At 46.1% G+C, this 24259-nt stretch overlaps 1 protein-coding gene across 1 annotated transcript in view; it reads right to left on the bottom strand.

The window, feature by feature from the left end:
• Positions 1-24259, bottom strand: part of Med27 (mediator complex subunit 27) — a 185213-nt gene that overhangs the window by 26064 nt on the left and 134890 nt on the right. The window contains exon 5 of the mRNA XM_047524705.1: positions 1142-1249. Coding sequence (XP_047380661.1) covers positions 1142-1249 — 108 coding nt within the window. The remainder of the gene's footprint in view (positions 1-1141; positions 1250-24259) is intronic.

Genomic DNA, 24259 nt, shown 5'->3' with positions numbered 1-24259 from the left:
GGACCAGTGCGTGGAACTCCTTCTGGAGCTGCTGCCAGAGTTTAGAGTCACACACAAGCCACACCTGCCTGATCGCCACTTCTGCCTCTATGTTTACTCCAAGGACAGCTTGGTTTTTCCACAAGAAAATGGAAATCTCCCCTCAATGGTCTGCTATGGTGGGGAGACTGACAGGAACCTGGCAGAGTCCTGGAGTACGAGTACCCTTCCACGTGGCCAACACTCACGGATGCCCAGTGACTTGCTCAAAATGCAAATCTCATCACACCATGGGCTGCAGATCATGTAACACAGCGTCCTGTGATGAGCAAATTTTCCACCTGTTTCTGAAGAACCTTCTATTCTCACTCCGCCGTGGCTGCTGGGGGGTGAGCGTAGTGGAACGATGTTTTAAGTCTGAATTAGATTCACAGGGTCGGGTAGGTCGCTCCTGAGAGGGGGCATGGGGCTTAGTGCTGGGCAGTGACCAGGAGGATTGGGGCTCTCTTGGGCGGCTGCTCATTGTGTTCGGGAGGCAGCACAGATGAAGGCTGTCAGCTCCCATTAAGATCCTCGCTGCTCTATAGAGCCATATGGAGAGCGTGGAATGACAAGAAATCAGGGGTCCACCCGGGTGAGCCTCCCACGGAATAGTCACGTGGGACAGCACATGTCCTCCTTCCATGGTGGCGTCAGCAGCTGCAGCTGTGGGTAGGCAACTTCCTGAAGCTCCTTGTTAGTTTTGTGGAAAGAGTGTCATCAGGTTGTGTCAAACCAGCTCGAATTTCCTCATGGTTCTAGGAAAGCAGAACGCTGAACCCTGGGCTATTGATGTGCGGCTGACTTTGGGAAAAAAAAAAAAAAATCTATTTCCTCAGAAGACGTGTTTAATGAGGCAACCGGGGTCTAAGGTGATAAATTAGAAATTCAACTAAGGGCATTAGGCTTAAAGGAAAAAGCAGAAACTTGATGAAAAATGCAAGCAGAGAGAAGGGGATGTTTTGCACAGGTTCATCTTCACGCTGACAAACCTCTGTCTGTTGATCATTTTGACTATGATTGCTAGTTTAATGTCACTCATCTGGGATGCTATTTGTTCTGGAATACAGAAAAAAAAGAAAAACAAAACAAAACAATGAGCCCCCAAGACTGCAGCACTCACCTTGCCATCCTCCGTGTAGACGTTCTCGTTATAGCCCTTCACTATTGTTCGGTCAATGAACAGGCTCCTCATGACCACGATCACTCTCAGCACCTTTCCCAAGGTCACCTGTGGAAACACAAGCATGCCAACGTGAGCGCTCACACCTGAACATGCAAATCACTCCAAGCTGGCAGGACGGAAGAGAGCGGCCACCTGGCCAGGCTGCTTCTGCACAAGGTGGCCCAGGACACCTGGAGGGGCATGGTGCCTTTGTCCCGAGGCACTCTGCGACGAAAGCTCTTCCCGTCATCAGCGAAGGGTGCTGTGGCCCAGCTCGCCTGACCTCCCTGAAGTCGTCCGTATTTCTGGTTTATAAACACTCTGGGTAATTTTCGCATATGTTTACTATCTGCTGGATAAAGTATCCACCCCCTACCATCTTAAGATAGACTGATCATCTTTTCTGAAGGCTAGGATCCTATAATTCTGGCATTCTAGACTTAGTGAGCACATTTATTTTCATACTGGCACGGCCCTATTTATATCCACAGAACGTGTAGAATGTACAATACTGAGAGTAAGTGCAGCCCGGAGGACCCCACAGATGAACCATCTATTTATAGCAGCTGGTACAAAGTGGAAAAGTAGTACCAAAATATAGTCTGAAGGTAAAAGGAAGTTGCTGATTTTATTTCCAGAAAAAGAAACATGATCCTGGAAATACATTTAAGTGCTTTGACTCTCTGAGAACCTAAGCATGTATTATGGATTTAAAAAACACCTAAAAAAAGTGCTGCTTCAGGTATGCTGGGGAAAGAGGAGCCTGCTGCGCTCGGGGAAGGGACTCAGCACCAAGAATAGCAACAGCACCGCCCTTTCTCCAGGGGCTAGGGAAACTTCTGATACTCTGCTGAGCCTTTTTCTCGGTTCCCAGATGAGACCCTGGAGGCAGACCTGACCCAGGACCCATCCCAAGGTCTACGGTCTGGGTTATTCCCATGGGGCTCGACATCACAGAATTGGATGAAAGAAAGCCCTGCTGATCTACAAAAGACCAGAGCCTCCGTCCCATGTGTCAATCCCGATCCTTCGACATCAAACTGCCGTCAGTTTCTACAATTGCGCCTTCAGCCACCCTTCCTTATTTCCCTGTTTCCTGCAGTTTTCCAACTGACTTACTGGCCCAGCAACTGCTGTCCTCTTTTCCTTGAGTACCAATGAACATCTCAACATCTGGTTTCTTCAACAATTTTATTTATTTATTTTGTGTGATGCTGGGATGAAATCCAGGGCCTCGCTCTGCTAAGCAAGCTCTCTACCACTGAACTACACCTCCAATCCCAGCCCTCCTTCAATAACTTCGAGTGCTGGGCTGATCTCTGTTTCTGTATGCCTAAACCAGTACAGAGTATAAATAGGGTAAGAATGAGATGCAATACATTTGTTTACATTATGTGAGTGCTAATAAACATCTTTATTTCTGTGCATATCAGATAACATTCAGTAGGTCCTTTTTGAGTGACTGAGAGTCATTACTTATAAGGATGCCAATAAACCACAATGGTAGGGTCAGCAACTCCTGTTAGAGGTAGCCTCCTGAAAGGGAGGGGAGGAAAACCACGGAGTCCTGGTGTTGCAGGGAGTTGGTCTCGCCCTGGGCCGAGAGGAGGCAGGCTGGCAGGCCTCTTGCAGGAGGGCTACTATTTCTAACTGCATACTGTAATCCTCTTTTGCAAGAAGCATGGATAACTAAGCAACTATTTTCCCAAAGCACCAAAATCTAGCTGACTTTAACTGATAAATTGTCATAATTTCTTATGTTCTCAAGATGGATTTTGGAAACACACTAAAGACATTAGAAATTTTATATTGAAAATTTTTTTGTTTTAAAAGTTAATTTTAGTATTTTAAAGCTAGTGACTGTCTAAAAAGTTAAAAAAGTTATTATGCAAAACTCTAAAATTAAAGAAGATAAATAGTTCTGCCTTTCCATCCAAAGATAATCACTATTCACATTTTGGAGTCCTTCCTTTAACATTTGTATTACCTAAGATTTCTGAATTTCTAGTATGGTTAGTATTAAAATTGCACATAATTTCAAATCAAAAATTTACATGAAATGATGACAGGTATTGCTCTCCACCGCTAGGCACTGTGAGGTGACGCGGGGAGTTCTAGTGGGTGATAGACTGATCTTTCAACCTTTCTGCTGTTGGAAATTTAAGTTGCTTCAAGTTTCCTCTTAAAAAAACACAACTGCAACGTGCACTCTTGTTACAAAGCTTCTACTGTATTTGGGATTGTCTCTGCCTCAGGGTAGATGTGCAGAATTGTCATTACTGGGGCAAACAGTACAAATATTTTAATACCATTTGGATACCATCCGCTAAACTGCTACCTACACGGGCAGTGCCCACCAGAATGGTCCGTGCACAAGTTTCATTCTATTCTTGCCATCTGTGCAAGACTGAACGGAAATGAAATAAGACATACCAAATCCAATGCCTAGCCTAATACCAATGTAGTTTTAAAAAATCCTTTTGTTATGGAACATTTAAAAACATATGTAAGAGTAGATGAGAGTACGAAGGATCCCCACGAACCCATCCCAATTTCAGCCATTACAACCCCATGGGTCCGTTCAAATTGCAACAATTACCAACCCGAATCTGCACCTCCTTTTCCCTCCCTATGCCACTTTGCAACATGTCACTGACTTGGTATCCTTTTTAAGTTAAATAGTTGCATACATATCTCTAGAAGATAAGGGTTCTGAAAACAAGAGCATAACCAGGACGGCACCACACACCTAAACAAAGCCTCTCCCATACCAAGCATCCAGCTGAGCCTGTTCAAATTTCCAATGGTCTCATCAATGCTGCTGTTACAGTTTGGATATGAGGTGTCCCCCAAAAGCTCACATGTGAGACAATGAATTTTCAGAGGCGAAGTGATCAGATTATAGAGTAATCTAATCGGTGGACTAATCCACTTGAATGGATTAACTGGGTGGTAACTGTGGGCAGGCATGGTGTGGTGGAGGAAGAAGGTCCCTGTGGGTGTGAATTTGGGGTTTATATTTTGTCCCTGATTAAGCCGAGCCCTCTGGTTCCTGATTGCCAAGTCCCGAGCTGCTCCTATGCCATTCCCTTCCACCATGATGTTCTGCCTCACCCTGGGCCCAGAGCTGTGGAACTGGCTAACCATGGACTGAATCTCTGAAACGGTGGGACAAAATAAACTTTTCCTCCTCTAAATGATGCCAGTGGGTCTTTTGGTCACAGTGACGAAAACGATCTCTCAAATAGTCACTTAAAATTTTTTTGCTTCTAAGGGGATCCAAATATGGTCTACAGATGTGACTGGTTGACACATCTTGTAAGTGTCTCCTAAATGGATGGCTCCTCCCTCCCTGAATTTTTTTTGAACAAACGGGTTATTTTCTAGAGGTTTCCAGGCTGGATTTGTTGGCAGTGTCCCTGTGGTACACTTTGACATGTTCTTCCTTACTCTGTACTTCCTGCAAACTGGTAATTAGATGAGATTTGGGTTTGGTTGTTTTGGACACAACCAAAAGATCACATTTGGGGCTGTAGTGATTTGTGGGCCATTGGTGCCGAGACATCTTGCGCTGGTTTGACTTTTACCATCTTTCAAATCCACCAAACTCTATGAAGTTAGTCAATTTTTATTTTTCACAAAGCCAGAAAGGAGCCTGGTGTTCATCTAAGTTGCAGAGGCACGGAACTATGGCTTTCTGAATGAATAACACGGTTGTGGTGATACCATCCAGGGTTCTGAAGGCTTTGGAATCAGACACACTGGGAGTTGGGGCTCGGTTGTGCCACTGGAGAGCTTGGCCCTGTTCCTCGCCCTCTCCCTATGTCAGTTTCCTCCTGCCACCTCCATCTCAGAAAGGGTGGGAGGAGTCCCATGAGACGATGCCCAGGGGTAGCACAGAGGAAGTGCTTGGTGGCAGCTGCTGCCACTCCGCCTGAGCCCTTGCTTGGACTTTCCTAGGTGGCATGATTTGAAGCCAGTTAATATGACGGCTGGAGCCAGACCTGCAACCACTTCCCTGTCAGTGAACTTGCCACTTATCTTCCCTCCTGCTGTCACACCTGGGCCACAGGGAAGCTGTGGAGAGGGTGATGGTGGCGCTGGGCCCAGAAGGTTGGGCAACGCTGTGGGATGCGAAGTGCCATGGCTGGTCCGCCAGGTCTCGCTGACCCCAGAGACCACCCCGTGGTGTGTAGGTTTGGTGCCTGTGCTTTTGCAAGGGGCTTTTGCCCTGCAGGTGCCATATCCAGGCAGTGTGCCCAGGGCAAGTCAGACAGCCGCTCATGCCTGTTTGCACAGCTGCAAAATGAAATGCAGAGGGGCCAGCAGAGATTGAGGGGGGGTCCGGGTAAAGCACAGCCTGGGGCGAGGCACACAGTGGAGCCTGAGTGTGGTGTGGCAGAGCCGGACACCAGCCCTTCAAGCTGGTCTTGTGCCATTAAGACCATGACAATGAACATCCTTCCACAAATAACCAATGCTGCCGTGGACAGACACAAGATACCCATCGACAGGCTATGGGTTGGATTTTGGCGACTGCTATGGGAAGCCACAGATAAACACTAACACCATCTGGTAATGAAGCATGTTTGCTGTTGCCAAGGCAACAGAGGGGTGAGGTGGCTGAGCCAGCCACCCTGAGGAACCAACCCCCTGCTTTAAACTCCATTGAGGCAACACTGTTCTAGACTGAATTGCACATCTCCTGAGAGCTCACACTCTTCCTGCAGTGGCTGGTGCTGGCAAGTGTTCAGGAGGCACGCTGCAGAGTCAGAGGAGTACCCTGCTTCCTGAGCGGGTGGTCGTGAGCCTCCCACTTCCCGGGAGTGTGTTTGGAAACGCCAACTGCCAGCTCCTGGCCAAGTTCTACCATCAACAAAACTCCAACACAGAGCTGAGCATGGTGGCACACATTTGTAATCCCGGCAGCTTGGGAGCCTGAGGCAGGAGGATCTTGAATTCAAGGTCAGCCTCAGCAACTCAGTGAGACCCTGTCTCTAAATAAAATATAAAAAAGGGTGGGATGTGCCTAAGAGAACTCAGAAGTTAAGAACCCCTGAGTTCAAACCCTGGTAAAACAAAACAAAACAAAACAAAACAAAACAAAACAAAACAAAACAAACAAAAACCCCTCAACACAGCTGGTGGCTGAAATGTCACCCGTGCTAGTAGCGCAACTTCTACAAAGGTGAGATGTGGATCACTCAAACCCTTATTTCTTCAAGGGCTCACTGCCTGTCTAGGAAACAGATTGGATGGAGCCAAGGACAGGCTGACCAGGGCAAAGCACCTTGAAACTGAGTAGCACCTGCAGCCAGGACCCAGGGCAGCACACTGAGCAGTGCTGAGGGGCCAGGTCCAGGCAGCACCCTGGACCTGGTACAAAGCATGGGTATGGGAGTTGTCACCCAGACAGCTGGCTGTATGTCTGGGGCCTGGTAGGGGAGGGAATATGTTACTTTATAAAAGAAGCTACTTACATAAAGCCACCCATGATGTATAAGTGAGGTGAGACTCTGATGTGTAGGTATCCTAAGGGGTCTGCTGTTACTCTGATGATGTTTTTCAAAGTGAAGGTATAAAAAGAAAAGAAAAAGCAGGAAAGAAAGTGGGGAGAGGAGCCACAGGAAGAGACCTAAAGGAGGGTCAGGAGCAGTTTTTCTTCCATGCATCAAGAGGCTACCTGTGTGCTAGTTCTAAAGGGAGAGCAGGGTGTGGTGAACCACACGTCCAGCACGTCATGACTGGCACTCACCACACCGCAGCAATTACTAATATCACCGCTGCCATTATTTTTAATAGTTCTTATACACCCTGCCTAATCAGGTTTATTTTTCATTATGTGGCTATTTCATTGATGAGTAAGTTGGAATCATTTGCTAATGAGCCATCAATGTTGGCAATTTGGGCACTTCTGATTTGCCTTAACTCAGCTCTCTCTTCTCAATTCAAAACTGCAGTGGTTTCCAAGAAACGTCCTCACAGGGGCTTATCCATTTGCCATGTTTCATGATAAGGAAGAGTTATAAAATAATTTCCCATTTTATATTAAAAATAAAAAAAAGTTCGCAATCTTATCTCATCTCTCCGAACAACAAAAATTCATACACAATTATAAAGAAACAAAGAAAACAGAGAATTTGCTTCCTAATCTTGGTTGCATGGTATCTCTGGGCTTCCCCTATGTGTTTTGAAAAATCCCACCCCAAACTGCCACAATAAAATTTAGTCCATTTGAGTAAGCACACATTAAATCCACATATACAGTCCTTCAAGGGAAAAAGGTGTGTGCAGACCTGAAGCCAGAGTGGAAAACAGGGGACCCCTGGGACCTTTGGTGAGTGACGTGGGACGTGGGGTGGCTGGCAGAAGGACCATCTGCCTGTGGTTTTCTTGAACATCCTAGAATTACCAAGTGTTTCCCTAACAGCTCTAAAGAGGAACCCGTGACAGCACACATCTCTGCCCTGAACCTGGCAGTGGGGACAGCACCGCACTGGACACCCCTTACGGAAACTACCTGATGCCCAGGGCAGAGCTGTTGTAGTTAGCTTTTTTCACTGCTGCACACAAAAGACCCAACCAGAACAACTGTAGAGGAGGAAAAGTTTATCTGGGGGCTCATGGTTTCAGAGGTCTCAGTTCACAGACAACGAGCTCCATCTGTCAGGGCTTGAGGTGAGGCAGGACATCATGGCAGAAGAGTGCGGTGAATCGAAGCAGCCCACATGATGCTCAGGAAGCAGTCCACTCACCAGATACAAAACATATACCCCACAGGGGCCCCTGGTGTACCTGCCTGCAGCCAATCCCATCAGGGGATTAAGTCACTGGGTTCAGGCTCTCAGGACCCAATCTCCTCCTCTGAACCTTCTTGCATCATCTCACATGTGAGTTTCTGGGGGACAACTCATCCGCACCCTGGCACAAGGGTACCAGGCCAGGGGCCCTGTCCATACTGCTTAAGTCAATAAACTGCCTCTTTCCAGACTTTGGACAGAAAACGTGGAGCAAATGGGGAACAAAAAATAGCACTACCACAAGAAGGGAAACCACATAGAGAAGGGGAGCAAAGAAGGGATAGAGGGAGGGAGAGACAGAAAGACAGACATACACTGGAAACCTGAACTGCTTTGGGATGCAACAGGCAGGCTTGCTTCCTGTTCCTTTCCCGCTTCCATTTGCCCAGCAACACCTGTTACGAGCCCATCACATGCACGCAAGGCGCCGGCCCCCAGAGAGATGAGATGAAGCAGACATTCACAGGCTAATGGCCTAGAGGAGCCAGGAACCAGCGCGTGTATGAAAGAAGAATCTAAATTGCAGAGTTATGAAGGAAGTGGACAAAAGGGGCAGCTTAAAAATCGATGATCTAGGTAATACCTGTATGTGAAAAATGACGCCTTAATCTGGCTGTTCATTTGTTCGCTGGTTCACTCAAGTGTTTACCAAGCACTCACCACGTGCCGTGCTGGGCCAAGCAGCAAGGACTGCGGGTGGAGCAGTCGACACAGCTCTCATGACTGGGCACTCTTGGGGTGGTGGGCAAAAATACGTACTCTGCAGGGGTCTTTGAAGACAGGAAAGCTAGGTAAGGGAGTTGGTTCAAGTTTGGCTGAAGCCTCCAGGGCAGTCCAGGGCAAGTGCGGGGCAGAGTGGCGCAGCTGAGGAGAGGTGGAAAGCAGGTCCAGGATGCAGGAGTGGCCACGGGGGGCTGGCGGCAGGAAAAGCCCCTGGGGCTCTGATAAGGAGTGTAGTTTGGGTGCTGGAGGAGTTACTGCAGGGCTCAGCAGAGGATGACAGGTCTGACGTGTGTGTAACAAACTGGCTGCTCTGTGGAGGGGTCAAGAGAAGAAACGGGGAAGCCCTGAAAGGGGGGATGGCAGCAGGGAAGGGGAGAAGCCAGGGCCTACCAACCAGAACCTGCTGAGGGACTGACGTGGGAGGGGGGAAAGGGGAAACTAAGGGAGCTTCTGGGTTTCTGGAGAGGAGATGAGAAAGAAGGGGAAAGCAGGAGGGGGTATCACTTCCTTTGAAATCTCTAAGCGAGGATGAGGCCTGGTGACTGAGGGCTGGCTACTGACAGTTCCGCTCAGTGAACAGTCCTAACAGGCCCTGTTCCTCAGGTGGCCTTCACCCTGAGCAGCACTCATCCAGGCTAAAAGGTGCTTGGGATGCTCTTCCTGGAAAGAGGCGGGCCATGAACAAAAACAGGAGCTGTCCCCATGAAAAGCTATGCAAGTCCAGGCAAAGGCGGTCCCCACACACCTACTGCTTGGGTTAGAATGGCACCAAGGTGCCCTCTGGGGTGAACCTGGCCCTGGAAATTGCCATTTCTTCTGACGATTCCCTGGTTAGGCAGCACCTGGCTTTTTAATCTCGTCTGTAGGATGTATGCCAACTTGACCTTGATGTAGAAAATTTTAATTCAGATCAATACACGGACAAGGTCACTTTAAAATCCAATTAATATGAATGGAAAAATATGCCCCACAGTTCTGTGAGCTGAAAATGGAACAGTTGCAAGTTAACAACTACAAAAGAGACATCCACAAAATAGCCCTGTTTGGATTCTTCTGTGTTTGATAACGCAGCTCTTCGTGTCCTTAAATACATGTGGTAGTTAGAATAGCACAAAACTTTTTCTGCTTCTCTTTACAGTGACTTAAAATTACACTGAATTTTTTTGAAGAAAAACATAACATACCAAAAACAGAATTTCTATAACCCAATTTTAAACAAATTAAACCATGGACTTTAACTTACCTGGGAATCCCTAGAGAAACCTAAGGCTTTAACATCATTTGAATACTAGAAATTTGCATTTATATAGAATGCATTTTCAAAACTCTTTGCAATGATAACCATAAGGGAAGGGGAAGCTGAGGCACAGGAATTCTTGTTTATTCCTATAAGCTTTGTTAAACCAGGATTTAAGATACTTCCCAGATTCACTACTTCTACTCATGCATTTCACTCATTGAGTTTGAAAATTTATTTATTTTATTATTATTTTGTTCACTTATTTTTTGGTGCTTGGGATTAAACCCAGGACTTTCCAAAACTAAGCACTGAGTTACATTCCCTGTCCTGCAAAACTTTATTTTACACAAAGAAGGAGAGAATTATGCAACAAATGATAGGAGCATACTATTACTGGATTCTTCCATGTACTCTTCCTTTGCTTCACTGCTGTCCTACCCAGAATCTTTTCTACCCCTAAATGAGATTAGAACAGAACATAATTGATTAAGCATACACTTAAAGACAGAATTGCTTTGTAACTACAAGGAACAACTGTTACTTCTGTAAAACTGGAATGAGATATTTCAGGGGTACCTGAGAAACATCATAAACCTGTTTCTCAATTTATTTCACACTTGCTTTTGTGAGCTGGCTGAAGGGACTGCTGGGGCTGCCTGTGCTAGGAAGGTCCACAGCCTGTGTGCTGTTTTCAGCTCCCCAGGGACCCTGGTGGATCTGGAGTCTGTCTGGCAACGGGGCTGAAGCAGCTTCCCACCTTAGCACCCGGCTAAGGTCACAAGACAACTGTGTGTGTTGTTTGTTCACCTCTACAGATTACACTGCTGTGACAAATTAAAAGCAGCCCAACTCTACTGCCAAAGGACAAGCTGCTGCCTCCCACAAGGTCTGCCCCTACCCCCAACTGGTGAGAGGGCTGCCTTGCACGCCCCTTCTTTCCAAAGCATACAACCAGCAGCCTTGCCCCCACCCCGCCTCGTTACTGCATCTGCTGCTAGTATTAATGCTCTTCACACACTCATTATTCTTTAATGATGCCTGTTTGTAAATAGCAAGACGGGATGCAATTAAACCATGAGAGGCTAAATAAACACACATTCTAATTAGGATCTTTACAAGAGATTTTTTTTTCATGTATAGACTGGAATTTACCTTTCATTAATCTAACTTAATTGCAATAGTGCACCAATAAAGAATCAACCCAAATTAAGTGCTCTAAATGATTTCCCCATATTAAGGGTGAGCAAGTGAGTCTTCCTTTGGGTAACAAGACAGTCTGCTGGAAAAGGGGAGTAGATGGGAAGTCAGTGCCACTAAGCACTTGGAGGATTTCGGCAAGGTGACCAAGATGCTGGCACTTCTGATGCCATAAGTTAACGGGGTGAGGCTGCAGTTCCAACCTGCAGCCTCACCCCCTCTTGTCATCAACACTGCTCGGTCCTAGTGTAGCAGACACCTCTCCTTACATCTGTCAGCTCTGTCTCTGGTTCCAAGAGACAGAGAAAGGATTTGGGTCTCTCGGTTCAGATCCCTTCCTGCTCCTAGGGGACGTGACTGGAGTGTGTGCTGTGCAGCAGGCAGTGGGTACTTCTGTTGAGGACAACATATGTCAGGCAAGTTTTGACCCTCGACTCCAGAAGGTGTGAAAGATTATGTACATGTGGAGACCAATCTGAAGCAGAGTAAGATGGCTGATGGCCTATTAACGTTAGACACAATCTCTCAGCACAGACCTCAGAGTACCTAACAATCTACTCAATTCAACAAACGCTAAGACCCTCCTAGGTGGCAGGTGCTGTGCCAGGGTTAGGAAACTACTGTAAGGAAAATGTTACTCCAGAACCATTTCCATTGTTTCTGTATTTGCTGTGTCCTCCTCTGGCTGCAGTTGCTAAACACCTGTCATCAAACTCTGTCAAATATGGAAGGCACAAACATCCAGTGACATCACTGGGTTGGAAATGACAGTTTTGAAAAAGTCAGGTCCTGTAAAGTCCAGGTGGTTGAGCCAACCACCGTGAGGAACCAACACCATACATTAGACTCCATCATCCGGGTAGTAATTAGTTGCTCCCATACTTTAGTTGAAGGTAAGTATTTGAAAATTTCTCCAGGGTAACATTTCCCAAAGTGTACTCTGTGAAAAGGGGTCTGTGGGCCAATACATCTGGCAAACTACAGGAAACATTCTCCGCTTGAAGACTCCGTTTGTGGAGGAGGCAGACTCAAGTCTCTGAGAAGGACTGCAACTACAGAGACTGCTTTGTTTTGTTTAGCCAGTGAGTGCTTCCTCAGCTTACTGAGCATGCCAGCTTCCTTAAGGGTCAGTGTGCCATCAACAACGAGTGTTGTTCCCACTTTGGGAAACACTGCTGTATTAGGATCAGGAAGAAATACCTGGCCTGTTCAACCAGTCACCAGTGCTCGACGCTCGGCTCCTGCTTCCTCCTCTGCTGAACCCCTGGCCTCGTTCACTGCCTGCAGGTAGCAATGCTGCTCCCCTGCCTTTACTCATGGAATCCACTGAACCCTAGCTCCGTGTGCAACAGACCAGCTGAGACTCCAAGGATCAGAAACAGCTCCCTGAGACACTGTGGATAAAAATCTATCAATTCCAAGATGCTTAAATGCTGCCAGTTCAAGAAGTTTCAAAGATTCACTCTTAAATTCATTTTTATGGGTACATTACAAGTCTCTGAAAAACCCAGCTTCGTAAAGCACCACCAACAGCTCTCACTTAATCACTCTGGTAGATCATATATAAAAACAAAACAGAGCTAAAAAAACCCTTCCCTGTTAGCGAGCAGATGTCGAGCCCATTTGCAATTAATACGACCCACTTCCATACAATCAGACTGCTTAAAATTCCTGGAACAAGATGTAAAAGTTAAGATGCAAATGTTCTGATTTTAATGAGAATGAATGGAAACTATAAAATCCTCTCTCCCTTTGAGGGTAAGTACAATCTACATATAAGTCCCAACTGCACACTAAATTTATCAACAAAACAATCATTTGATAAAACCCGTGTGGAGGTAGAAAATAGAACTGGGAAAGTCTGCAGTATTTTCAGAAAGCATTTCCTACTAAAATTAAATTTTATCAAAATGCTTATTCTTTTAAAAAGCTTAAGAAAATACAAACTCATTTCAACACTCTTCCCCCAATCACTGACATGTTGTGGCAGTTTCCTGGACAGAGAAAGAGGGGACAAAAGACCAGAATGATGGCATTCCGTGGATCTCACTTCCAATTCCAGCTTTGCTGCTCAACCTGAGCCTCAGTTTCCAACCTGTACAATGGTGACAGCACCTTCTGCTGCAGGTGGGGTGGAAACCAAGGAAACAAGCACCTTGAAAGGCCAGAGGTAGAATATGTGCTTAGCATGTGTGAGGCACTGGCCTCGATTCTTAGCACCATGTATAAATAAGTGAATAAAATAAAGGTCCATTAACGACTAAAGAAAAAGAAGCCAAGTTGCCTTTAAAAAAAAAAAAAAAGTCTCCCTTCCTCAGGCTCCTGGAATCTTGCCCTTCCTTGATGACTCACCTGTTATTCCTCTCTGGGGGTCTGTACTTTCAGTAAGGCAGGGTTTCCTTCTCAAAGGGGGCCCTGGCTCAGCTCCATTTGAATGGGACACTACAACCCCCTTTGGTCCATCAGGTTTGAGGTGAAACTGATATGTGTAACTAGCACCCGGCTGGGGAGAGTGCAGGGGCAGGAGGCTCTGAGTTCCACCTCCAACACTGCAGCGCAACACAACACAACACACACACACAACAGAAACAGTAACCAGCACCGGAGCAGAGCAAGGATTCTCTAGACCACCGGGCAGTCTCTGCTGAGGCACACGGCGCCACTGGAGGACTGCCTTGCAGCACTGTTTACAGCAAGGGCCATAACCTCCCTTCCTCTCCCTCCCTCTCACAGCTCTTAAAAGAGGGCCTCCTCCATGCCAGGGACAGTTCTACACCTTGGAAATATGACAAGAAACACGAAAGCACTGAGTAGAGTTCTGTTTTTCTGGGGGAAGCGCCCAGTGGAGGGGGGATATACTCATGCATGAGAGCAGAAGGGCAGGGACCAGGCACTGACTCTCCTTTTATCTTCTGTGACTGGCAAAGCCCTGAGGAAACCAGGCACTCAAAAAACATTTGACAACATGGAACGAAATCAAGATGGTAAGACTTCAAAGGCACAGTGAAATTCTTAGAGGCCTGGCAGTGCTCAGAAACATCCAGAGATGGGAGGCGGTGAAGTACAGCAGAAAGCACGTGCACTGTAAGTCAGACTGACCGAGGCCAACCCTCAGCTCTGGGGCTCACCTGCGAGGTACCAGGGCAAGTTCTTCTGCCACCCCCAAGGGCTGGAACAGACCACGCTGCTGAACAGCACGTTCCTTCACTTGGTAAGTACTAGGAGACTTGGCAGTGCCAGGCACTGTTTCAGGCTCGGGGACACAGCAGTGAACTGAGCAGTCGCTGACCTCCTGGAGCCCAGGTTCTGGATGGAGACTAATAACATGGAGGCCAGCAGCCTCTGGAGCAGAAGAGTGACATCAGAAGAGCTGCTGCAGGGTAGAAGATCACAGCAGCAGAGGCACAGAGGCAGACCGGGTGGGGTCGGGTGAATGGATTCTGGATATATCTCAAGGGACAACCCACAGAACCAACCAATGGATTGACTGTGAAGTCTGAGGGAAAGAAGACGCAAGGCCGACTCCAAGTATTCTGGCTAGTGGGGTTGGCGGTGTGGCTTAGTGGCAATCTCAACTGAAACACAGCTCAAGAATGGGGGAGACTGTGCTTCCCTCCTATGCCTGACAGAGGCCCCGGTTACTCAGGCAGGATGTCTAGCAGAAACAGGAACGTGCTTTTACTCACCAGGTCTAGGATCAGCGCCTGACATGGCAGTGAAGTGCCAGGAAGCGGCCTACAGAACCTTCAGGATCTTCACTAATAGCCCAGCAGAAACCACTGTGACCCCCACTCCCACTGCCCGCCCCACTGGCCACAGCTTCCTGGTTGACCAGGGGCTGACACAGCAGCGCTGCCAGGGAGGGCTGCTGTCAGCTCCCTGTCACAGAAGAGGAAACGGTGGCACAGAGGAGTGATGACCCAGTCACTTGGTTGGAAATGGTCATGCAATAATTGGAACCCAGGCTGCCTGCAGTTGGCCTCTGAGCGGGTCAACTGTGGTGATAGGCATGAAGAGAGGCAGGACTCTGCTAGCTACTCAGCACCGTGAGTGCTGTTAGTGCACGTTAACAGCCAGCAACGGAACTCACACAACTAACACCACCACAGCCCACGCTGGTGTAGACTCGCCCGTCTTTTAATTCAACTGCCATCAGCAATGGACTGTGCATGTCACTTTTATTAAAATCTAACAACTGTTTTATCTAAATACATGGACACAATGAAAAGATTAGCTGGAGGGAAAATCAACTGTATAGACTGGGATTAAGGAATAAAGTAAAATACCAAGATAAATTGCCTTTAAAATGGTTGAAGATTTAATATAGCCTTGAAAGGTCTCAATTATGTAACACTTGGTCTATACAGAAGAAATTCGGGCTAATGAGATTCAATTGCTGTGTATAAATCTGAATAAGGACAACCTGCTGTTGTCTAAAGACAAGAGCAGTTTGGGATTCTGTGTTAATCACTTTTCAAAAAAAAGATTATGATTCAGGAAGAGTAACATCATTTTTGCTGAACATTATTGATCATATTCACCTTGGTGCTGACAGCAATGGTCCACTTGGTCTAATACAAACTCTGAAACAAGTTGCAAGAGATCCAAAGAGTCGATTGATCAGTACCACTGTTCTGCTAATAACAAGATCAACAACAATAATTTACATTTTCTCTTTGTCCTATGGAAATTATGAAGTCCCGAGAGAACCCTCTTTGCAAAGTTCCCCACGTCTAGTATCAAAGGCTATGTAAAGCTATGTACTGGGGCGGAACACAGCAGACACTGATAGTTGACTGGCAGGTCCCAGTACTTTCCCTCTGGGATCTTCATGAAGACTTTGTACAGCACTGTTGTAAAGCAAGTGATCCATTTGCCATCAACCCCTGACTTTCTGTACGTAGTACACCCTGTCAACGCAGCACAAACAGGGCTGTAGGGGAGGCCCCAGCCTGGAAGGCAGCGCAGGCCTCACAGAGGGCAGCAGAGCCTAAGCTCAACACACAGTACCTTGGCCAGGGGTGGCAGAAGGGGGCCCAGGCAGGGAGAACTGCAGGTATAAAGAACAGAAGAGGCTGGAGTGGAGTGCCCGGGGAGCCCTGGGGTGCCTATCGGGCCTCTGGAAGCCAGGAGGTACTTTTGTGATGGAGATACCAGACCTGATTATAAAATGAAATTATAAAAACATTATGATGAAGAACCAATGTGGGGGAAAGGTGAATTCTCCTATACTTCGTAACTTTCTGAATTCTAGAAATGTAGCTGCATCACTCAATTGCTAGGCCAATTAACTGCTGTCTAAACTATGATCTTATAGGCTTAGTTCTTATAAGTATAGGTCTCTGGGAGACACACTCAAGTCATCTTGAGTTACTCTGCCTGAGGTGAAGGTCGCTGCGTGATAACACTCACAGGTGTTTTCCTGTCTTCATTCTACACCTGTGAACTACTTATTGTAAATTCCCTGTGCAGAGTCTTCGGTCACACAGGCCAAGAATTCAAACCTACCAATGTTGTAATGGTTAAGAAATGATGTCAAATTTCCTAGTAAAGTTCCAGGTAGCTTCAGCTCAGGGCCTAGAACTTCAGAGTGCTACCTCACCTGGGTCCACCTGCATAAGTAAACCTGAGTTCTCCAAACCTCCAAGTGGTGCTCGGTCCCTTGCTGAATGTGATTTCCACAATACTTTTGCTTGGCAATGAGTGGAAGAGTACAGTGGCCAGTTTCCACCAAGAGGAGCCCTCTGAAATGCCTCTGCTGAGAAACACTGGAGAGAACTGGGACAAAGGGGGCAGGGGAGAGAAAGGTAAGCTGAAGCTGGGCTGCGAAGACCACCTAAGCTGGAGGGCAGCTTCCTCCTGCAAACAAGGGGCTAGCAGAGGGGACTACATCTCTGGAACGATCACTCTAGTGGACAATGGAGAGGATGCAGCATCTAGAAACGAGGGTACCAGGAGACCAAGGAGAAGGCTGGGGCCAGAGTGTAGACAACAGGAGGCAGAGCAGTGAGGACAGGGTAGAGGCTGCCGTGCGGGTATGAGGTGGGCCTGGCGCACACTGGGAGGAGACAAGGGGCACTGCGAGGGCGAGGGGCACACTGCCATAGGAGGTCATAGTTTGGGGCTCTGCACTTTCACAGGGTATTTGACCAATAAGCATCTGTTACAAGAAGGATTAGTACGGGAACAGGAAGAAGTCAAACTAGGGGCAGAGAGTAAAACACGCAGGCTGGTCTAAAAAAAGCCAGCGTTTACCTGGAACCAAAGCAAACCAGACGATCCCAAACCAACAAAGCTACGGCAGCAGCAGTACCCAACCCACCGCTCCGAACCTCAAACACACAATCTCACCCCACAAACGGCAAGCGCTCCCTGTTCCACCAGACGCAGAGCTCATCTAATAGATGCAAAACATTTTAAAGGTGAAATTCAATAAAACTCCTTTGAAACTGTCTCCTCCCTAACGCCAACGCCAGCCCACGAAGCCGATCCGCCAGGCTGGCAGGATGAGCTCCTCAGCACCCGGGGCACAAGTGGCTGAAGCACGTGGAGGAAAGCTAGACACGGTGACGGCTTTGACGAGTCTGATGGCTGCCGGCATGTGAGCACTTGGGGGAGGCACAACTGAGGCTGCCTAGCTTGGCTACTGTTCATTTAGTCTAACTGCTTTAGGGCATTTTTGAGAAACTGCTACCACCAGGCCTGAAGTTCTAAGTGCCTGGTCACTTCCAGAATGACCCATAACTTGAGAAATCAAAGGAACAACAACCCCGGCAAGGGGAAGCAGGAAAGCAAGGGAGAGGGAAGGGCGTCGAATGCGCCTGAAATTAGTTCCAAGAACAAAGCGAAAACTATGTCATGGGCTGGGGCTGTGGCTCAGTGGTAGAGCACCTGCCTCACACATGGGAGGTACTGGGTTCGATCCTCAGTACCATATAAAAAAATAAAACACAGGTATTGTGTCCATCTACAGCTACAACAAACAAAAACCCCAACAACCATGTCCCTAAATTTGACTTGGAATGCTTTTGTTCAAAATAAAAACAAAGACACTCACAATGTGTTCTTTCCGCCTTAGCTGGTGAAGCTGCGAAGGGACGCCAGGCCAGCACTCCATTGCTGCACCCCTCTGGTGCCCTTCCCAGGGCCACTCAACAGACACTTCCTGAAGGAATTCCTTGGGTCAGGCTGGTATTTCCACATCTGATGGATTTTACACTTGAAAGGACAACTTTTCCTTTATAGATTTTAATTCTAAAAACAATTCATCATTGTAAAATAACATGTATTTTAAGCAGAAAAAGGACCGACCCCTTTTCTCACTCCCTGAATCAGGGCTACTCTCACAGCAGGGTGTGGAGTTGGCCCTTCTAGACTGCTCTCAAGTGCCCTTACCACCAGGCATGCGTCCATTCCCCTTACAGCCAGGACACACACTCTGCATTCCAGGCTCCCTTGATAATATATCATTTCTTATTAGCTCCTCTATTTTAAGGAAAATATTCCAATTTTAGTTTCTTTATACATATATGCATGGATGTGAATCATTTGTATCCCAAAGATAAAGCCAACTGTTTAACAAATAACAATGAGCACCTAATGTGCACCAGGCACTGTTTTAAGGTAGAGGAAACATCAATAAACACAACAAAGATGTCTCTCTGGTGGAGCTTGGGGTCCTTCTAGAGGAGACAGACAAAAAGCAATAATCCTAGCAGACAAGGATATCATACTACATTAGAAAGTGATAATCCTATTAAAAAATAAAGGGCATTCGGAGATAATGTGGGGAAGGTGCACATGGTGGATGAGTGGCGAGGGGGTTTACTGGTGCCAAACCTTGCAGGTCATGGGAAACAGGGGCGGGGGAAATTCCCGGGCCAAGGCCTGGTGGCAGCAGAGTTCTACTGAGTGAGGGACAGGGACAGGGGAGGAGTCAGAGGTGTAGCTGATGAGTCACTGTAAGGACATGGTCTTTTACTGGAGGCAAGTGGGCAGCCATTGCAGGTTTTGAACAGAGAAGACACACAACTTGATTTTCCCTTTTAGACTCCCTGGCTCTGTGTGGAAAACAGATATAAGACGGGGCAGACACAGGGAGGCCAGCAGGAGGCTGCTGTGATGATCCAGGTGGGTAACAGAGGCCTGGACCAGGGTGGTGGTAGCTGGGAAGCGGGGAGCCTGGTTAGATTCTGTATGTCATCTAACTGTATACCTTAAAAAGCATCCTTAACAATGTTAACTTCGTATTTTGAAGACATTTTGAACAACTTCAGACTTAGGGAAGAGTCGCAACAATATCTAAGAATTCCGACACACCCTTCCCTGGATGCCCTGCTAGCATGGTGTCCCACCCTCAGCTCACATGGGCTCTCTAGAGACACAGTCTGTCATGGAAGTTCACCCATAAACTTGAGCATCTACCGGTGATCAATCACTACTACTGTGGTTGTCCAATTACTCGATTCCTTGTACATTTATTAAGTTCACCTATCTACCATGAGGAATCATTTTCCCACGGCTGTAATGGTATAGTGGCACCTCCCAATTCTTCCTTCACATATTTAAACAGGACTCACAGAGTGTTAATGCACTGTAGATTATAATCCATGACTATCAGGGTTTATTTGGGTTTGGTTAGTGGGAGTCCTTTCAAAATGGAGTCCTTGGACATGTCCCTGTCATTCTGAGAGTGTTCCTCTACTTTCTGGCCCAGCAAGATACTCCAGGTTTATCTTGGACTTTCTCTGCCCCAGTGCTGGAATTAGCCACTTTTCCAAAGAGCTCTCTTCAGCATTGGGTCACGTGCTGGGTACGTAGAAATACATTTATTTCTATCTCTATTAATAACAATTAGTTCATATTGATACTTCAAATTGCAATACAATACCAAAGGTTTATGTTCACATTCTTTCTACATTTTAGCTTTTCCTCTCCAAAGCATGAAACCTGGCTCCATTATTATAAATGTATTTCTGTATGTGCTCAATACTGGAATAGTTTCAGAATTACTAATTCAAACCCCCTGAAAAACCTGCCAACCAGTAAAAATTACTGTTAGTTGACAGTTACCACATACAAAAGGATCAGAGTCAAAATGCCACGCTCAAAGGTTACCAGGGTTTGTTCTCTCTTCTCCCCCCAGCATGGACACATTATTCAAGTGAGTTATAGTTAGGTTCGGTTAGGTTACTTTTTCTGCTTACATTTTTTTTTTTTTGGGGGGGGGGTTCTTTTTAATTTCATTTATTTATTGTTAGAGTATGTGCATGTCAACATGGTTCTGGGAGCTAGAATCCAGTCGCCTGCCCAGCACCCCCGCCTTGCCCTCCTGGCTCCCGCCTCGCCTTTCTTGCCTACCCTCCCAGGAACAACCTCTTCACATCTTCCCAAGTCTCCCCTCTACAACGGGCAGATGACATGTCTTCCAGCTCTGTTCTTACACAAGGAGGCTTATGACGGACATCCTCACACTTTCTCCTCTATCTTTTAAAGGCAGGAGAAGCAGAGTGGCGCACGGTGGGCTGTTTCCTGGCTCATTCGCGCTGCTCCTCTGCACCAGGTGACTCCAAAGTTTGGCAATCACACGGGAGCCGCCATGAGTCACCATGCACACCTCCTTCCACACTGTCGGCTGTCGGCTGTCCTCAGGGCAGGTTCCTAGAAGTAGGGTGGTTGAAGGTAGAGCCGCACGTGGTTTGAGGGGACACTGCCAAAGTCCTTCTAAAATGTCAGACCCATCTGTATTTCCATTAGCAATGTGTGAAAGGCCTGTTTCCTTACAGCCTCACCAACAGAATGTTTTGTTGTGCTTTTTAATTTTTGCCAGTCTGGTAGGTGAGAAATGGTACCTGAGTGAGTTTAAATTTGCATTTATTTAATTACGGGTGAGGTTAAACATCTTTTCATCTGTTTAAGTACCATTTATATCTTGGTGAACCGTCTGCTTCTTTTCTTCATTTTCTTGATCTTTTTCCTTTGTTTTTTGATTAAAGAGTTGAGGAGCTTAGCCCTGTACCTGCACGTTGCGAACACTTGCCTGACTGCTTTCAGTCTGGATGCTTTCTACCACGCTAGAGCAGGAACTCGTGACTCCACCCTCAGCCCTGCTCTGCTCTGCTCTTCCATCAGCCGTGAGCTGCATCCCGAGCTTAGAGAGCTCTCTGCTGGGGAAGCCCATCCTCCGCAGAGTCCCAGAGATGGGCTCACAGGTGCAGAATTCTTAAATGTTTAAAATGGTCTTTCTTTGGCCTGGAAACCTGAGACACAGACACCTACATTTCCTTGACTCACACTGTTTTGAAAAAATGCTGTTCCAGGGTTGTCTTGCAAGGCAGTCTGATGTCAGTCTGATTCTTGTGTCTTTGTAGCCTGACCATACTACTAGATGTGACTTAGACCTGACTGGGGTTGACCACCCCAGGTACCCAGTGGCCCTTTTCAATGTGTGGACACAGACCTGCTCTAATTGTAGGAAGTTTTCCTCAAGTTTTCCACATCAGCTCTTCTTCTCCTTCGTGGCCTCCGATTCTACCTATGTTGTTCCTTTGTGTTTTTCATTCCAACCATTATCTCTCTGGCTTTTTCCACTTCTTTCATCTTGGTTGTTTCAACAATGAAATGTATGCACTGGTTCTCTTGATTGTTTGCCCTTTCCTAGGGTGCATTATTAAATTTCATTTTAATTTCTTCTTCCATGAACATCTTCAAGTTGAACCTTTAATTTCTAAGATAATTTTATTTTCCTCCACTTTTGCTCGAGTCTAACAAATGTTCATTTCTTCATATTTTCTTCTATTTTTCTTCTTAGCTTCTGAATTTACGAGGATTTCTTCACTTCTCCAAATGCCGCTGAGCTGAAGCCATCTGAGTGCTGGGTACCATCTTTTGTCTTCAGGTGTCTGTTTCTCCTGGGGGCAGGGTTCCTTTGTTGAGGTGCTCCTTCCTTCAGCATTTTATTATAAAGAATTTCAAAAATCTAAAAAGTTGAAAGAACTGTGGAGGGAGCACTCAGATTCCCTGAGCTGAATTCTACACTACCATTAGCCTCTACTTGCTTTACCACACGCAGGCCCAGCCAGCCAGCCACTCACTGATCCAGGTGGTTTTTGATGCATATGGAAGTTGCAGACACTAGTACACTCATCCTGAGCACCTGGGCAGCATGTTGTTAAGTAGCATTCAATGTTCATTTTTGATGTTTTTGGTTTTTTTTTTTGAGGGGTCAGAAGTGGGGATTGAACTCAGGGCCTTGAGTATGCTAGGCAACTCTACCACTGAGCTACATCCCAGTTCCATTCTAAATACTTTTTCTTTTTCTCTTAGATGTAAGATTTGCTTGTGATGAAACACACACATCTTTAGTGTACTGTTCTCTGCATTTTGACAAATCCATAAGTCACATAGACCAGGCCTCTACTGAAAAACAGCACTACTTACACAACATCTTCCTCTGCCCTTCCCAGTCAGTGCCTGCCTCTCCCTCCTTAGAGGAAATGATGCTCTGACTTTTACTCATTGCATTCTGGCCTGTTCTAGAACTTCATATGGACGACATCACACAAGCTATTCTGGCTTGTGCGAGGCATTTCTCACTCAGCAAAGGACAATGAGAGCACAAGTAATAACAGCTCACCAGAATTTGCTTCCCACAACACCCGCCACCATTTTTAAACTCACAAATAATTCGTAGCATTGCCATTCTTGGTCTTCTGATTACATTTATTAGTTTTATTTGCTCTTAGTTTTTCTGTATTTCTTGGAGGCTACGTGAAAAGCCTTGGATTTAGATAACCATCTGTAATCAGTCTTCCTCCCTCCCTCCCTTCCTGTACTGGGGATGGAACCAGGGGTGTTTTACCAGTACCCTGACCCCCTTTCCTAAATTTTGAGACAGGGTCTTTCTTGCTAAGTTGGCTGGCCTTAAAAACTTTTGATCCTCCGGTTTTCATCTACTGAGTAGCTGGGATTTCAGGGGTGCCACTGCACCCAGCTGCCATCTGTAATATTCCTGATTACTGGCATTTTCAAATATAAAGAAAGAGAGATTATTTAATAACAGTGCAAATTAAAAAATGATCAAGATTTTGCAACATCTGCTCTGTCTATCCAGTTTTTCTTCCTTTTTAAAAATTATTGTTGTTGGTGGTGAAGTACTTAAGAACAAACTTCACAAATGCTGTCAGTTCAGATCCACATATTTCAGTATCGACCTCTAGAAGATATGGACCTTCAGTTTCATAGTTATGAGGACATTAATAGGCTTAACATGATTACCAACATTTTGTTGGTATCGTTTCATATTTAGACTATCCTCAAATTCTTTGGCTTGCTTAAAAAAAGTTCTACAGCTGTTTGTTCAAATACTAATTTGAACAAGGTTTATACTTTTCATCTTGGCTTTTATTTTTTGACTTTGTGCCCTGAGATTTTTAATCACTAATACATTGCTAATCTATGTCACTGCCATTTTGGAATGACTTGAGATTATTATTTTTCTTTTTTGAGTGACAGGATCTCAATTATGTTGCCCAACTGGTTTTGAATTCCTGGGCTCAAGTAATCCTCCTGCCTCAGTCTCCCACCTCAGCCTTCCCAGTAGCTGAGACTACAGGTGGTGCACATCCAGCCTGGCTGTTTTGAAAATCTGTTATAACTGAACATGGTTATCCTTAGGGCAGTAATTCCCAAACATTTTGGTCCTAGAACCTCTCTACACTCTTGAAAATAATCAAGGACCTCAAAGGGCTTGCTTCCGTGAGTTGTATCTATCAGTATTTGTGTGTTACAAATCAAGACTGAGAAATGTTGAAAACACAAAAACACACAAGCTCTTGGGTGTTAGCACAATGATGTCACTTCACATTACATAGTTTCTGGAAAATTCCACCATAAACTTTGAATTAATAGGAAAGGAAAGCAATGCCTTAGTAACTTGCCATGTAAGTAGTTTTGACCTCATGGGTCCCTTGAGAAGGTCTCTGCAACTCTGTCCCCAGACCACAATTTGAGGACTGTAGCATTAAAGAATGAGTTTTTGGAAACAGATGTTTCTGGAGAAAGTTTGGTAAAACCGTTCTTGTGTGTCAAAAATGGAAAACTATAAAGATCATTTTT

Source organism: Sciurus carolinensis, chromosome 14, assembly GCF_902686445.1.
Source record: "Sciurus carolinensis chromosome 14, mSciCar1.2, whole genome shotgun sequence".
In the NCBI taxonomy this organism is placed as follows: Eukaryota; Metazoa; Chordata; class Mammalia; order Rodentia; family Sciuridae; genus Sciurus; species Sciurus carolinensis.
Note: the sequence above shows the minus strand (reverse complement) of the source record. Positions and strands in the feature narration are given on the sequence as shown.